General features: G+C 38.6%; 1 protein-coding gene across 3 annotated transcripts in view; it reads left to right on the top strand.

The window, feature by feature from the left end:
• Nucleotides 1-14,031, top strand: part of fign (fidgetin) — a 29,619-nt gene extending 15,588 nt beyond the window's left edge. For all 3 annotated transcript variants that reach the window (XM_046054371.1, XM_046054370.1, XM_046054369.1), the window contains one exon: nt 7,056-14,031. In XM_046054371.1, the coding sequence (XP_045910327.1) occupies nt 7,064-9,292 (2,229 nt within the window). In that variant the 5' untranslated portion in view covers nt 7,056-7,063 and the 3' untranslated portion in view covers nt 9,293-14,031. The remainder of the gene's footprint in view (nt 1-7,055) is intronic.
• Nucleotides 14,032-16,272: the final 2,241 nt, after the last annotated feature.

Below are 16,272 nucleotides of genomic sequence, written 5' to 3'. Positions count from 1 at the left end.
TTTTGTAACCTTGGCCAGATCTGTGCCTTGCCACAATTCTGTCTCTGAGCTCTTCAGGCAGTTCCTTTGACCTCATGATTCTCATTTGCTCTGACATGCACTGTGAGCTGTAAGGTCTTATATAGACAGGTGTGTGGCTTTCCTAATCAAGTCCAATCAGTATAATCAAACACAGCTGGACTCAAATGAAGGTGTAGAACCATCTCAAGGATGATCAGAAGAAATAGACAGCACCTGAGTTAAATATGATTGTCACGGCAAAGGGCCTGAATACTTATGACCATGTGATATTTCAATTTTTCTTTTTTAATAAATTTGCAAAAATTTCTACATTTCTGTTTTTTTCTGTCAAGATGGGGTGCTGAGTGTACATTACTGAGAAATAAAATGAACTTTTTTGATTTTTGGAAAATGGCTGCAATGAAACAAAGAGTGAAAAATTTAAAGGGGTCTGAATACTTTCCGTACCCACTGTACCATACTTGTCATAAGTTATTTTCTTAGAGGAGTTTTCGTCGAGGGCAACAAAAATTCTCTACCTGTAAGGTAAGAAAAAAACACTTAAGCGCAGTGCCAGTGAGATCCACATATTTGTGTAGTCTGTCTATGAGAATGTTGTGGTCGATTGGGTCAAGGAAAACAAGGACGGAGAGATTTTTTGTGTTGATTCTAAGGTCGTTCACAACATTTACTAAGGCCATTTCCGTGCTGTGATGGGCCCAAAATGATGACAGGAATGTTTCAAAAATGCAGTTTGAAGTAAGAAAATAAATTAGCTGCTTAAAAGCAAATTTTGCTTAAAAACGGAAGATTAGAAATTGGTTGTAAATAGCTGAGTTAAGAGTTTTTCCCATAGGATGGGTTTTACCATAGAAGTCTTGAGTGTGGTTTGAAAAACACCTGTCTGAAAAGAATAGTTTTTTATAATAGTCTCATCTGATAAACTGTTAAAAAGGTGGTGAGAGGGGATCAAGAGGTCAAGTGGAGGGTTTAAGCTGTGAAACTACCTTCATGAACATTTCAGCATCAGCCCAGGCAGAAGACTGTAGGGTTACCACACATAGTGAAATAAGGGATTCCAAGTTATCGCTCTTCAGACGAGCCATGCCAGACCTGATGGTGGTTATTTTATCCCTGAAATATGCCACAAATTCTTCATATCTGGATGTGGAGAAAATATCACTGGAGTCTAAGGGGGCAGGGTTAATCAGACAGTTGATTGTTGAGAATAGGATTTTTGGATTGTTTTGATTATTACTGATCAGTTTGGAGAAATCCGTGTCTAGCATTTCTGATTGCCTTATTGTACACAGCAAAATGCTTCTGGAAAATGTAGTGATGGACATGTAATTTAGTACACAGTTGTAGAGTAATACAGTTTCTCTTTAATTTAGTAAATTCATTTTCACCCTGTTTGTGGTTGGCCTTTCTTTGTTTGACAGGTGCAACAGTGTCAATAGTTGACCTGAGTTTGGTAATTAGGTGATTTGCCATGTCTTCACATGAGAAAGTTGGAATAGCTGCTGGTATACTTTCTAAACAGGTCTTGAAATTTGCATCATCCAGAGGGGTAAGATACTGTTTTTTAACAGGGCGTTCTGAATTTTTCAGTACTGTGCAAGCTGTTCCCAGCAGAGGTGCCTCCATTTTGGACTTTTGGACTGTTTTAAGGAACACAATTGGCAGGGTTTACAGGTTGGAAGCCAGTTAGGGATCCGGTCGTGAGCACTAGCAACTCCCTCTGGTTGGACTTGGACTGCACAGAGGGGTGGGATATGGCAGATAGCATGAATCTACCACACATTACAGTGACTATCCTCTCTGGCAAGTGAAAAGAAGCAGCTGATTTTGTGACCATGTGTCACGGAGGTAACACATGTCTGTCTGCTGCCCTGTCCAGGTGTGTAATTAGCAATGACAAAGACAAAAATCACCATCAAGAAAAGATATCAACTATGGCATTCATTGTATCATCATATTAGGGATTAACACTTATAAATGCAGCACCTGTTGATCACAAATGAGATGTCTGCACACATTTACCATTGTTTGTAAACTTTGTCAGAATATAGTGTACTGACCACATTAATTTATGCATGCATCGACACTTAGGATTTGTCTTCACCAACTGAATTAGTCAGTGAGTTTGCTCCAACATTTCCATTGATTTCCTCAAATGCTGTGTTTCCCATCTGCAACTGAAGTTGTAGTGGGGTTTTTTCAGAAGCATGTGTTGAATTGTTCCAATTCATTCATGGGATTCTTTGCATCAACTTGTCAAGATGTGTAACTCTGTTAGAAGTGAAACTGTGTCTAAAAAAGAAAGATACAAACAAAACGATTAAAACACTACAGTTTATTTTTCTTTAATTTGTCCCACAAATATTCATTAATAATATAAACACAGTCATATCTGTTGCTGAAAGAAAGTTAATTGATTAGGTTGTTAATTATAAAAATAGTCAATTATAACAGAAAATTATCCAAATAATTTCCAATCTTGACAATTGGTCGTTTATCACATAAAATATAAAACATTTACCGGCTGTGAAGAATCGCTTTATATTTAATTTACTGAGCTGCTATGTGAACAAATACACAATGTCATTAATTTTGACATAAAGATTTCTGATTATTTATAAACTAAGTGATAAATGACATGTGTTTTGCAAGATAATGAAGTGACTTAATTAACTTTAGTCATATTTCAAGTAAAATATTGATCTAATCTGACTTGTTGTTAATCAATATAATCATTAACTGATATTTTACATTTTGTTTGAGGTGTGGCTTTTTTCTGTAATAGAAGGTAGTCTTAAATACAGCATGTGATCAGGCTAATGTCAGTGACAGACTCTCATCTAAAACTTCTAAAAAGTGTAACTCACTTTGCCTCTTGTACGATCGTGAGCGTCATTATGATTACAAAGAGAGGTCCTGTCACAGGAAGATGTCTGCCTGACTGGCTGGTTAACTACATTCAACATACTGTAAGTGCATGCTTGTAGTCATTTTCCCCTTTTATGTTTGGATTAGTATTGAATCCACTGGGATCGGTGGACTTTGATAGTGTGGAGACGTCTAGTAATTTGCTGCCATGGGTGGTCAGACTGTGAAATGTATGGGCAGTAGCCTTGGAAAAGACAGTGACGGAGGAAGGCATATCTTTCCTAAATGAGGGGTTAAATGGCACCCTGCCGTCTAAAGATTGGAATTACTGCCACATTGAGCTCTAAATTGAGTTTAAATAGTCTTAACTTGATATGTGAGATGAATGGGACTCTGTAGGCATATCGATTACAGTTTCACATTGTATTAGAATGTTTTGCCCCACCCCTACTTAGAATATCTATTTAAATATGAATATGAGCTTGTTTTTATTTATAAACGTAATTACTGTCTGTCTGCAATATTTGCACGCTTGTCAAGTAGAGTGCTCTGTGTGTGCAGAATAAAAGCAAAAGCTCTCCTAATTATGTTTACGTCCGGCGATGAAAATCCCAGGGTTTTAATGATCAGTAATTATAAATACTTTTCAGCATGTCTGCTGCCTCGGCTGGGACTATTGTGTGGTGTGAAGTGCAGAGTTTGTGCAGCTTAATTATGACATTGTACATGACTAAATGTACCAGTCTGCTTTGGCTCTGCAAAGCACTTCCAGTGCATAATCATGCTCAAGTCTGACTTTAAAGAGCTCATTACAGTTAGTTTTCTAAAGAGTGGCTTATTAAACACAGTTACCTAATAAGCATCTTTGGTGGTGCAAATTGGTAAAAATGGTAATGAGTCTGATTAGGCCACGTTTCAATTACGACAGCTTTCACTTCCCTCCCCCTCTCCCTCAACCCTCCCACCTTCCGCTCCCCAAAACCAAAAAAGAGGAAGGAAAGTCCAGCTCTTTATGCTTGGGAATCCTCCTGGAAGGCATTTTGCTCTCTCTCTCTCTCTCTCTCTCTCTCCCTCTCTCTCCTACACATACACTCACGCACACAGAAAAAGGAAAAGAAAACCGCTCTGCCACCTCTGTGCTTCCTTTCAGCAGCACAGTAATGAATAGAGAATTGTGCAAGCGGCGGTCCAATTTACGCACTGGGAAATTGGATGGACAGAGTGGAGGCCCATTCTTGTTTGCTTAAAAACGGCCTAGGCTTCCAGATTAATAGTTCCCGAAAAAGGTCAGCATCTCTGTTTCATCGATGATGATCACTGAACCAGAAATTAAACACTATAGCGTAGCATCACATGTCAAATGCATTTCTGCTCCACTTGGTCTTGTTTTTTTCAATAAGTGTGAGATTGTCAAAAAAACATGATATATAACTTAAATTGTCAGGACATACCTTTTAATCACAGTGATGATTCTACAGAATTTTGTGCTGTTATCGCAAATATGTTTTCTCAAATTTAGCAGGGTGATCAATTAGATGTAAGTCGGCCTAGAAGATAGACACAGATAACTCCAAAGATTGGATAAATGTCGGGGTAAAAAGATCATCTTCCTATATTACCATCATCTCAAATTTACCACGAGGGATTATTCAGATCTGTAGATTGACAAACACAATAGTCTAACAAAGGATCTATTTGTTGGTGGCTGATCATTGGAATTTGAGCTTGAGCCCCGAGGCTATCTGAAAACATTCCACTAATGGAGCGCTCCCTAATTATACCATTTCAAAGAAAGACAAAGGAACCTGTGGATGTTGTAATTGCATTTCCAGGCTGGTGGAATAAAGGACAACGTTTTACCGTAATACCAAAGTACCAGGTCATTATGGTAATGCACCGTATGTGGATGTCAGTGCATTTGTGTGTATTTATGTGTTAGTGTTTGTATGCATATTTGTGTGATGATGCATTTACTATCCTTTCCATAATCTTTGTCTAAACCTAACAACTTAATGTTGGATTCTGGTTCAAATAATATGCTTTATAAATATCTTATCAAGAGAAAACTAGTTGACAAACTGAATGACATCACAAATTATGGTGACAATTTCATTACTTTATTCCTATTGTAAATATTACTAAAACCTGTGTTTATTTAACATCGTACATAAATCATTGTATTTCTCTGTGTAGGTTGTGAGTTTTTGCCTATAGAAAAAAATGCCTTGCTCCACAAATCCAAATCTCAGGTTTGAGTTATTTTCTATATAGAAAGTGGAAGTCTTTTTCTGTCTGTTTTTAGCTGTGTCTGTGTGCTGTATTTATATAATCATCTTGGATGGTTTCCATTTTATAAAATACCTGATGCTCAGAGATCTCAAGTAGACTTTGCAAGTAGCACTTCTTTGATTGTCCAAAGTGGCACATTGTTCAGAGAGGATTAACAGTAATAGAAGAATCTCACTCAATAAACTGTGTGCAATTTTGTTATTGACAAAATGTGCCTTGAGTGTTAATGAACTCCACTGAATGATTTTACAAAAAACCATTATCCTGATACTTGCACTGGAGTGTCAGTCAATGCTGTGAATGGCTGAGACTTTTGGTAGACAGCACAGCGCCAGTTGCTATTGCCCAAATACTGTTTGTTTTGTTTTGAAGGCAACATTTTTCTCAGCAAGAATGTGGAAAAAATTGTATTATACAAAGCTATTTTAATGTAGTAATGGCAAAAGGGGTAACACAGTGCATGTATAACAGGCTGCATTGAAAAACAACTTTCCACTTAAAAAGTTTTACTTTTGCATTGCACCTACCTACACACCTAAGAAAACAGCTGACCTAAGAAATGGTCGGTGAGACTTACCTTTGGTATTTTCAAGGGTGTCATTCATACATTTTCAGTTCATACAAATTTCTAGTCAGTAAGATTTAGATTTACATGAAACATTTTGTATTTTTCTAATTTTACTTTCTTTGTCACTGTCCCCTGTTATAATAGAACTTGTTTTCATATTCTATTTTCTGTAGGTTGATGGACCTTTCTGTTCCAGCACAGTATGGCCACCATGTTTGTCTGTCCAGGCTTTTTTTTGCCTCAAGCTATTTTTCTTAATCATTGGCTTGGATGGTTGACAACTATGTGAGCCATAGCATGAATCTCTTTGACTAAAACCTTGTAAATTAACACAATTAGTGCAGCATCATCCTGCTAATTAGCTCCTGGTGTTTAGTGTGGCGGGTGGGTAAATAGCTGGGAGGGAGTCAGTAGGGAATCTACAGACAAACGCCTTGTTTGTAATCTGCCTCTGGGCAGTGGCTGTATGTTGCTCGAATCCTGTGATATAGGCTTAACCTACTGAAGTATAAAGTATAGCAGTACAGTGTCTGCTCAGCAAGGGTGTGGACTATTGTATAACAGGCAGGCAACGTTGGGTTAAATGCATCTCCTCTCATATCTTCTTGTGGCTTTTGGTCAGATTAGTGTTGATGTAAAATGAGGCTCTTCACTCTATCTCTGATTGTTTTGTGCTGTAACCGCTCTAATAGTCTACATTTTGGCATGTATAGTACACTCTCTGAGCAGAGTAAAAGATGACAGCATGTCTAAAAACTTTTATTTGCAGATTAAGAATTTAACTTGATTACTTATGTCATTCAAACCCTTAAGGCCATACAGAGAGGCTGAGAGAGGCTGCAGAGAAAAAGACAAGTGAAGCATGTTTTTCTCCCTCCCTCCCTCACTCTGTGGACTAGGAAGCAGTAGGCAGACTGGATGTGGATGTAATTCATGCTGGGCTGAGGGGTTTGTGTGATGAAAGCAACAGAGCGCTGCCAAGGAAGATTGCTTTGCTGCTCTCCTCCAAGCAGATTTGAAACTGTCTCAGAATGCCTCAGATGAGAGTTGGATTATAGACTGACCTGCAATGTCGGTGTCATTCTGCTCAGCATTGGGTGGATTATACCACGCTAACCAGGTGTTAGGTCCCATATCCTCATACTGACCATGATGTGTGTTCAGTTAGCATCCGTTTTTTTTCCATAGCCTCTACTACTATTTTATTATTATACAGCATTTAGAAATATTAGAATATTATTTTAAAATGATTAATAACCACGATGTAATGCTTACTTTGACATATTTCTTCCCTATGCGGAATATCTAGGTCTAAAGATGCAGTGGACCCCAGAGCACACACAATGGGCAGAGCAACACTTTGACATCTCATCCACTACCCGCTCACCAGCACACAAAGTAGAGGCCTACCGAGGGCACTTACAGCGAACGTACCAGTATGCGTGGGCAAACGATGACATCTCTGCACTGACTGCCTCCAATCTGCTTAAGAAATATGCAGAGAAGTACTCTGGGATCCTAGAGGGCCCAAATGAAAGAGCACTGCTGTGTTCCTACTCTGATAGCACCACTGGACTCATGAATGGACGAAAGTCAGAGAATGAGTCCTGGCAGGAGGGGATTTACCCAATGAACTGTGCTCCAGATGTTATATCTGTAAGCAAAGCTGGAATGACAGCTGCCCTACCCCCTACAGATGTGTCGGCCAGCATAGGCAGCTCCCCAGGGGTGGCCAGCAGCTTGTCTGAGCCTAGCTATTCAAGCAGCAACTGCGGGAGCCACACAGCCACCACGCTCCACTCGGGTCTCCCCTCTCAGGAATATACTGCCAGCTACAACGGCTCCTACCTGCATTCTAGCTACAGCGGCCAGAGTACCCCAGCCCTCCCCTCCCCCCACCCCTCTCCTTTGCACAGTGCTGGGCTATTACAACCACCACCCCCACCTCCTCCCCCTACCTTAGTGCCAAGCTACAACTCTGGGTCTCCAAACCTTCCCAACTACAATTATCCTCCAACAGGGTATCCTTCTCAGACTGCTGTTGGTCCTGGTTATAGCCCTGGGGGAGCACCCCCTCCTTCTGCTTATCTGCCATCCGGTATTGCAGCTCCAACACCGATCCCTCCTACCACACTGCCTGGCTACACCTACCAGTCCCATAATCATACACCAATTACACCAACACCTTTGAATGGCAGCACATCCAACTCATTAAAACGAAAAGCTTTCTACATGAGTGGACATGGAGATATGGACTCTAGCTATGGTAATTTCAACTACAGCCAACAGCGCTCTTCACAGAGCCCAATGTACAGATTAACAGACAGCAGTGTCTCAGACTCAAACAGAGGCAATGGCTTTGACAGAAATGCTGAGGCATCGTCTTTAGCATTTAAGCCAACCAAACAGCCAATGTCTTCTGATCAGCAAAGAAAATTCATTATACACTCTGGCAGAGCACTAACTCCTCCATCCTATGGATCAACCAAAAGCTCTGTGGGTGATCTCAGAAATGGTGAGCCCTACAACAAGTTTGGATCCCCCATCATGAGCGAGCAAACTGAAGAGCACAGACAGCACCTCTCTCACTCCCTAACAGGGCCTGACATTGGTACGGCTACCTCGTCCATCCATGCTGCAGAGGAACAACTGAAGAACAGTGACTCCAACCTGGTGGAGATGGTGACCACAGAAATCTTTCAGCAGGGTCCTCCAGTAGACTGGAGCGACATTGCAGGTTTGGATATGGCTAAAGCAGCCATCAAAGAGGAGATACTTTGGCCCATTTTAAGACCAGATATGTTTAGTGGACTTGCTACATTACCTCGAAGCCTCCTTTTATTTGGACCTCAGGGAACTGGTAGAACGCTGCTGGCCCACTGCATGGCCAACCAACTGGGGGCTGCCTTCTTGCGACTCAGCAGCTCAGCTCTGGTGACCAAGTGGCTAGGGGAAGGGGACAAAATCATCCAGGCTTCTTTCCTGATGGCCCGGTGTCGCCAGCCAGCAGTGGTGTTCATCAGAGAGGTGGACCTGCTGCTGTCAGCCCAGCTCAGTGAGGATAGCCCAGTGAATCGCCTCAGGGCTGAGCTCCTCATGCAGCTTGACAGTATTCTGACCTCTGCTGAGGACCATGTCCTTGTGATCTGCTCCACCAATAAGCCTGAAGAGATCCCAGAGTCCCTACGGAGGTACTTTACCAAGCGACTGCTCATCCCCTTGCCTGATGGAACAGCGCGACACCAGATAATCAGCCAACTGCTCTCACAGCACAACTACTGTCTTAGTGACAAAGAGATGTCACTATTGGTTCAGAGGACAGAGGGCTTTTCAGGACTGGAGGTGACCCAGCTGTGTCAAGAGGCGGTGGTAGGTCCTCTCCATGGCATTCCTGGTACTGATCTGTCAACCATCCATCCCACTCAGATGAGACCGGTTTCCTACCAAGACTTTGACAATGTGTTTTGCAAATTTCAGCCCAGCATATCACAAAAAGAACTTGACATGTACACTGAATGGAATAAAATGTTTGGTTGTACTCAATAAAAAGAGACCCATCAAACACAATTTCTTTAACAACCCAGTAGTTGAATACAAGTAAGTGTTTGGCCTTCAGTGAAGAAAAATAACAAACAGCGGCGACATGGACATATTATTTACAGCAAAGGGATTGTCCTTGAAGGCTTTAGATAGAAGATGACATACTGGACATCACACATTGGTAAAAATAAATTAAATGCTTTATATGGCTGATGCTATGTGCTCACTAAAACTTGGAGAAGACGCCCCAGTTTTTGTACATACATATATAAATATATATACATACTATTCTGCTGATCTTGAGATTTAGTTGCTATCAAGTGCCTAAGGTGGTGCTGTTTAAGTTTTTTTTTTTTCTTTTTGCCTCACAATCTTCATTGGTGATGTGCTAATATAAAAAAGCTTTAAAAGGAGACAAAAAACGTGCTTTCTCTTTTCCATTAGAACAGTGTTTTTTACAGCTGTGTCTGTTTCGTGTTCTCTGTGAAGTTAATTTGAGCTAAATTAAATTTATTGACATAATTACAGTCGGGCTTCATTACCTTACACAGGTTTTATTTTTGTGTACATTCTTTAATTACAAAAAAAAATTCTGGAACAATGCGATTTGTTTTCTAGCCAATTTAGGGTGAATTTGGATGCCTCTCCACTATAGATGAAATTACGAAAACAAATATTATTTTACAATGTGACATTAATCTAAACAATAAATTACTATGTAATTGCTGTTAAAATATTGTTACAGTAGTCATTCACAGTGTTTCACATAAATGTAAAATTCTACCATTATTTCTTTTGATGTTCTCTATTTGAAAACTCAGGAAAGTGAAAATGATATGTATAGTACCTCATAATCTTGTGATGAAGCACTACACACTACTAGAGCATTTGGCTTGCATTTGAAATTCCATCATCAAACCATGTAAGGCTATATAATACCTCAAAAAGCTCAAAATGAAATGAGAAGGTTCCTAAAATGAATGTATGAGAGTAATTCTGGTTTATTTACAAGACAGAAAAGTAATTTGTTCGGGGTTCTTTACATCCTATACTTTAGCTTGTGGTGATGCAGAGCTGAGAGAAATTCGAAAGGTGCAGACAAACATCTTGGGGTTGAGGAAGACAGCTGCCCCGAGCTATTTCATTCCATCTTGCTGCTGTTTTATCATTAATGAAACCTAAGGATTATGTATAGCCTAAGTTCCTTTCTACCTCAGTTTGTTAGTTATCTCTGAAAGACAAATTTATGAAGACAGCGAAATGTCAGCACCTATTCTGCTTGTTCGAGGAGGAAACCTTCTGAGAGAACACCAAACAGTATTTTGTTGTGTGCAAAATCTATTAGCTTTACATTTTGATAACTCCCAAGAACCCTGTGTCTCACCACATAATGCCCTTCAAGGGGAATACCACTGAATATCAGGTTTGCCTTAGGACAATTTGGTCTGTATTAGCTAACATTCACCAGTGCATCTAGTTGCCAATGTTTGTTTGGCACCTGAATCTGGGATGTCAATCGATAATCTAAATGTGACAGCATTTGCAGTGACGTTTGGTATGCATTTTCTGGCTTAAAAACAATTCTATTATCTTAATATAGTTTACAGTAGAATTGGTTTGACTGTCTTAAGACATTACTGTAACATTCATGAATTGAGTGGCATTCCTTTTTAAGAGCATGTCTTGAAGGTTAGTCTCACTGTACACAAAACTGTTATTTTTACTCTGTCATGTCATTTTCACATTTAAACTGTTGTGTTTACAGTGCTATTAATCACTACTTGCTGCCATTAATCCGTACATTTCCATCCAGTCTTTTTGGCAATGAAAGAGCAGGACTGAATTGGCAAGTCAAAATGTTACTGAATGTATTATGTCCTCTAAGCAGTAAGGACAGCAAAGCACTCGCACATTGAAAAATGCCACTGAAGTAGATAGCACTGTAGGTGTGGGTGTATACTAATACTGCAGAGGCACTAAAGAACCTTGTGATAGTTTTTCAAAGGAGGTCCCTTCATGTTTGTTTTCTATTGCACACCTTTTACCTGTTTACCTTTTTTGCATATTGATCACTGATACCTGGTTTGGTATCATCAACTCTTATAAACCTGTATTGGGATGTATACAGAGCATCTAAACAATAGCAAAGAAACTACATAGCAGCAGAGATATCTAGCAAGCTTGCCAAAAATAATATCTTGTTGTAGTTTCACATTATCTCTGTTAGAGATATTTACTCCAGTGATAAGACGGATGACAGCATTTTCAATAAATGCACACAAGTCACAGGAATTGGTAAACCATTTTTAACATAAATATAACTGAACAGACAACTATGTAGAATTTGAATGCCCATTTATGTTTGTTGTTAAACATTGTTTTCTCAGATTATATGGATGTGGGCAATTTTAACTTTTAACTTTAATACTTTTCCTAATTGACAGGGTCACATTTTTCACATGGCAGATTGCCCCAAAGTTACACAGGACCACCTTTACAACAAGATTTTAGTATTCATTCATGCAAACAGTGCAAACTACAAAAGTAGTTTGAGTAACCTTAGACAAAGCATTTTTTTTTCCTTAATCTACACATACACCACATCCAGGGTGTCCAAAGCCAAATTTGTTTTCACATCAATGTGTCCAGCAAAGTTGAAGACCATTTGAAACCTTCAAAAATTAACAAGTTATACAGGAAATTTGGCCAACATTAATGGAAAATAAATTTTTAGAAAGGTTGTTTTTACTACTTTAACTGGAGAAGTATAGGGAATGAGCAAAGCCCTGAAACCAAAGTAAAACAGCTTTCTTTTGAATAATAGAAAGAGTTTATGAACAGTCATTCACCTCTGCCTGGAATACGAATAGAAGCTTGGCTGATTTGTTTATCTTCAAAAAAAAATAGGAAATAGCTGAAAATGTCACATACCACACAGTGTATTGTTACACTGGAATTTAATTGTTTCTGTGTCTGTGATTACTAAATTTAAAAAGTAATTTTGACGGGTTTGACAAGAAGGTGATAAGGAGCTTCAAGTGCCATTAACAAGATCAAATTTCACGCATTTAAGAGGTTGACTGTTCATGAACTTACAGAGAGAATTTTCATCACAAGTAGACAGTAAAAAGGCTCACAGCCAAATACGATATGAGGAAAACACTTAAACATTTGTTTAGATAGGGTGTAAATTTCACATGCTATAGATGTTATCATAAAAAATACTCATTCGTTGTTGAGGGTGACGTGATGAAAGGGCCAACAGTCACAATCAGCACTTGAGCAGAACCTATGACAAGCACATCGAGTCTCACAGTGATGCCAACTCAGTCACTTGAATCTGTTTTTTTCAGAATCTGTCAGTATTTCTGTATTACATTTTGCTGAGAATTGCTTAAGACTTTGATTCCATCCTTATGTAGTTTTATAGTCTGGCATTCTTTAAAACCATTTCTACCTCATTGCTACATATTGTACATGTAGTACTTATGTCCTGTCATTTTGAATGTCATGCATTTGTGGATAAAAAGTTAAAATAACAAAAAAAAATAATGAACAAAAAAAAAGCTTGCCCTTAATCTGAGCAGTCTACCTCAAAAAGACTGTCTTTACACTGTCAAGTACAAGTCACAGAAAAAATAAGGCACCTTGAGGGCACAGATGAAGTCAATCTGCACATACTAACGTACAGTTTATTTACAATACCACATTCCCATTGAATTGTTGTGGGCTGTGTAGGTCTTCTACAAGGTCACCAATGCAAATGTATTTCCTAAAAAGTAACAAATTGCTTTAATCCTTTGTTAACTGTTGTATTGCGCATGTTAATGTGTATGTATGTGCACTTGCAAGTATGAGGGGATAACATAAAGATATGAAAACTTTTGAGTTTTTACTTTTCGTATACATGTACAGAGAATGAACTTGCACATAGCTGTATGTATTGTACATTTGCTAATGATATACAACATACATACGAAAAATGCACCACATACATGTTTATATGTGTGTATGTATTGCCATACTTACAGTACAGTCAATTTAAATGTATTTTGATTTCAAGGTACATAAAGGTTAATGAAATACTGAATAAAGATGTTTTCTTTTTTTTTCTCATGAAAACTGGATGCATTTTGTACCTTCACTTGATTAAATTTGCAATGGTGTGATCGATTTAAGCCTGTGCTATTTCCGTTTCAAGCTATTTCTTGTGGAAGACAGTGTTCAATCCATGACAACTGAAATCATAATTTCTTTATTTCTTGTGTTCAACAAAGATATAGTGAAAGTATTTCAGTTTGCAGCAGTTTAGAATTTCAAGGCTTATTTTTTATTGCACTCCTCCCACCAATACACCTTTCATAATCTATATCAATTTATAAATCCGTACTGGCTGTTCTCTAATAGAAAATGAACAGCCATGCTTAAAATTCATTTTTCAGGGTATCATTATTTAGGTGTTATATGCGTGGGAAGTTTCTGTGCAATTAACATACATGAGAAAAGACACAGTGTCAGTGTTGGTACAGCTGTGGGTGCATATTATCATCAGATCTGAAGTATCTACTATTTCATGATTCTAGGGTGAAAAACACTGGTTTTAAAGGAAAAAAATGTATACCTGTATTATGTAATTTATACCAGTTATTTGGGGAAACATCCATACCTTGCACTGAAAATTGTAAATTAAACATTGTTTTCATTTCCATATAGCCTTTCTAAATAAAGACTTGAGTTGTACATGATGTTGAGTAAAATTAACTAATTTACAAAAACAAAAGGGTGTGAGAAAGGTAATTTCATATTATCAGTGCCTGTGAGTGTCTGAATACTCTCCTTTACCAGCATTGATAAGCTTGCCAAGGCGAGAACACTTAAAACATTGCAGTTTCCCATGGAGAACTGTCCTTGGAGGATGGAATTGTTCACTTGTCTTATTCACCGTGGCTATTGTGCTGAAGAACATTGCCTGACAAATTATGTGTATTAAAAAAATGGAGTGATTCAGTCAAGTTAATTCAATACATTTCATCTCTGAATGAAAAAAAAAATTTTAAAGTTATACACAGATAGAATTTTAACATTTTTGATTAAAAAAAACATACATTTTACCCCTCCAGAGCGGGCATAGCCACATTCATCATCATTTTTAGGTTTGTGTTAAACAACAAAGCAATAATAAAGCCAGTCTCTGTTTAAACATGTTAAGTTCAAGAAATACAAATCAACACCAAAATAATTGGCGCTTTGCACCTTCTTTGTGTGTATATGCTAAACTTAAACTAATCCAGTAAACTTCAGCTAAATTCATACTGTACATGTAGGTAAGTATCTAGACAATTCACATATGTGTGATGACAACTGAATCCACTTTCCATAATACAGTGTAGCCACTGCAATGCAACCGACTGTGAGTAACCTTAATCTGAGTCTCTACAGTAGAGCTTCTCCATAATATAGTTCCTTTAGCATGTTGTCCCTCTCACAGTGTTAAGTGTGACTGGTGTTTGTTGTTGGATACACAAATCAAAGCACCTAACTGCATAAGCATACATGTGATTTGTTTTCATGGCTACACTTACTTCACAGTGTCTATCTTGGGTTTTTTGCCTGTTATGAGAGAGAGCTATACACAGACATATATGTATATAGATATATACAGTACACATCCTTTCTCCATCCTGCTGTCTCTAAATTTTAGCAGCAAACATGCTCTTTGTTTCTTTCCACAGAATTTGTAAACAAGAGCCGTTTGACCAGGAGAAAAAAAATAAAATCAGGACTGATAAAACAAAAATGAAGTTGAGTCAAACAAATTACACTCAAGTTATTAGTGGCTATTTTGTAAATATCAAAGACCCACTTGTCCCAGTGTTCTGTGCTTCATTTGCATTCTGATGAAACTGGAGTGGATGTGTGTGAACTCGGAGGTTATCTGTGAAGCTGCAGCGCCGAGCAGCCGAATCAGACAGCTTCGCAACCACATGGCTCAAGAGGATGAGCCACAGACCTCTCTCAAATCACTTCCTTCATAACAATTAAAATATGCAAAGTGATAATTTTCCTTAAGTAGCCTTAAATGTGCAATCTATTTAAATGTGAGGGAAATTGCCTAAAGCTTGTGGTGTGTGTATATGTGGGGGGTGGGGTGGGGGATAAATTATGCAAATAACAGAAAGGACTCTTGAAAGCCTAATTTTTCTGTAATAAGCATACTGTTTCATTTAATTTTTTGCCTCTTATTAAAAGTGACAGTTCTTTTGCTCTGTCTGATGGCTATATCTGACACAAGCCCATGGAACTGACTGCTAGACTAAATGGTAAAGCATTTTTGTAGCTTTTAGATGATGGTTACATTCACAAAGTAATTATGCACTAGAGAGTCCAGAAATAAGGTTTAATTACACAGTAATCGCTTCTGATGGACACTAGGAAGTGTGAGCACTGCCAGACTGCAATCCATCAATGACAAACCTCTGGCCAGTTTTAATTCCTCCTCATTTGCATCATAACCTCAGCACTAAGTTGCACAAATGCTGTTAAATGTTAATAGGACCTGTCTCTCTACTCAAAATGGATGCTTAAGCCATTTCAATTCTCCCTTCCTCTCTATCTCTTTCTTTCACTCCCTCTCTCTCGCCCTCTCTCTCTCCCTCATAACACACAAACACACACTCTCTATCTCACCCAGTCCATATCTCCTCTCTCTCGCCTCAATTCTCACATTCTCATGAGTCTTCACATAAATAGCCCCTCTTCAGAAGGGAAGCTGAGCACAGGAGACAGTGCACGGTCACTGCTGTGCTAATTGGGAGCAACATGTAAAGTTTTATCTCTTGAGTGCTAACAAACCATACAGACAAGTATAATTCCTTGCCGTGTGTGTGTGTGTGTGTGTGTGTGTGTGTACAATTGACACACAGATTCACACAGCTACAGAGCATAAAGGTTTGTTCACACCATGCGAGGGAAGGACCTCAAGTTAT

The sequence above is a fragment of the Micropterus dolomieu genome, linkage group LG07 (assembly GCF_021292245.1).
Source record: "Micropterus dolomieu isolate WLL.071019.BEF.003 ecotype Adirondacks linkage group LG07, ASM2129224v1, whole genome shotgun sequence".
Taxonomy (NCBI): Eukaryota; Metazoa; Chordata; class Actinopteri; order Centrarchiformes; family Centrarchidae; genus Micropterus; species Micropterus dolomieu.
Note: the sequence above shows the minus strand (reverse complement) of the source record. Positions and strands in the feature narration are given on the sequence as shown.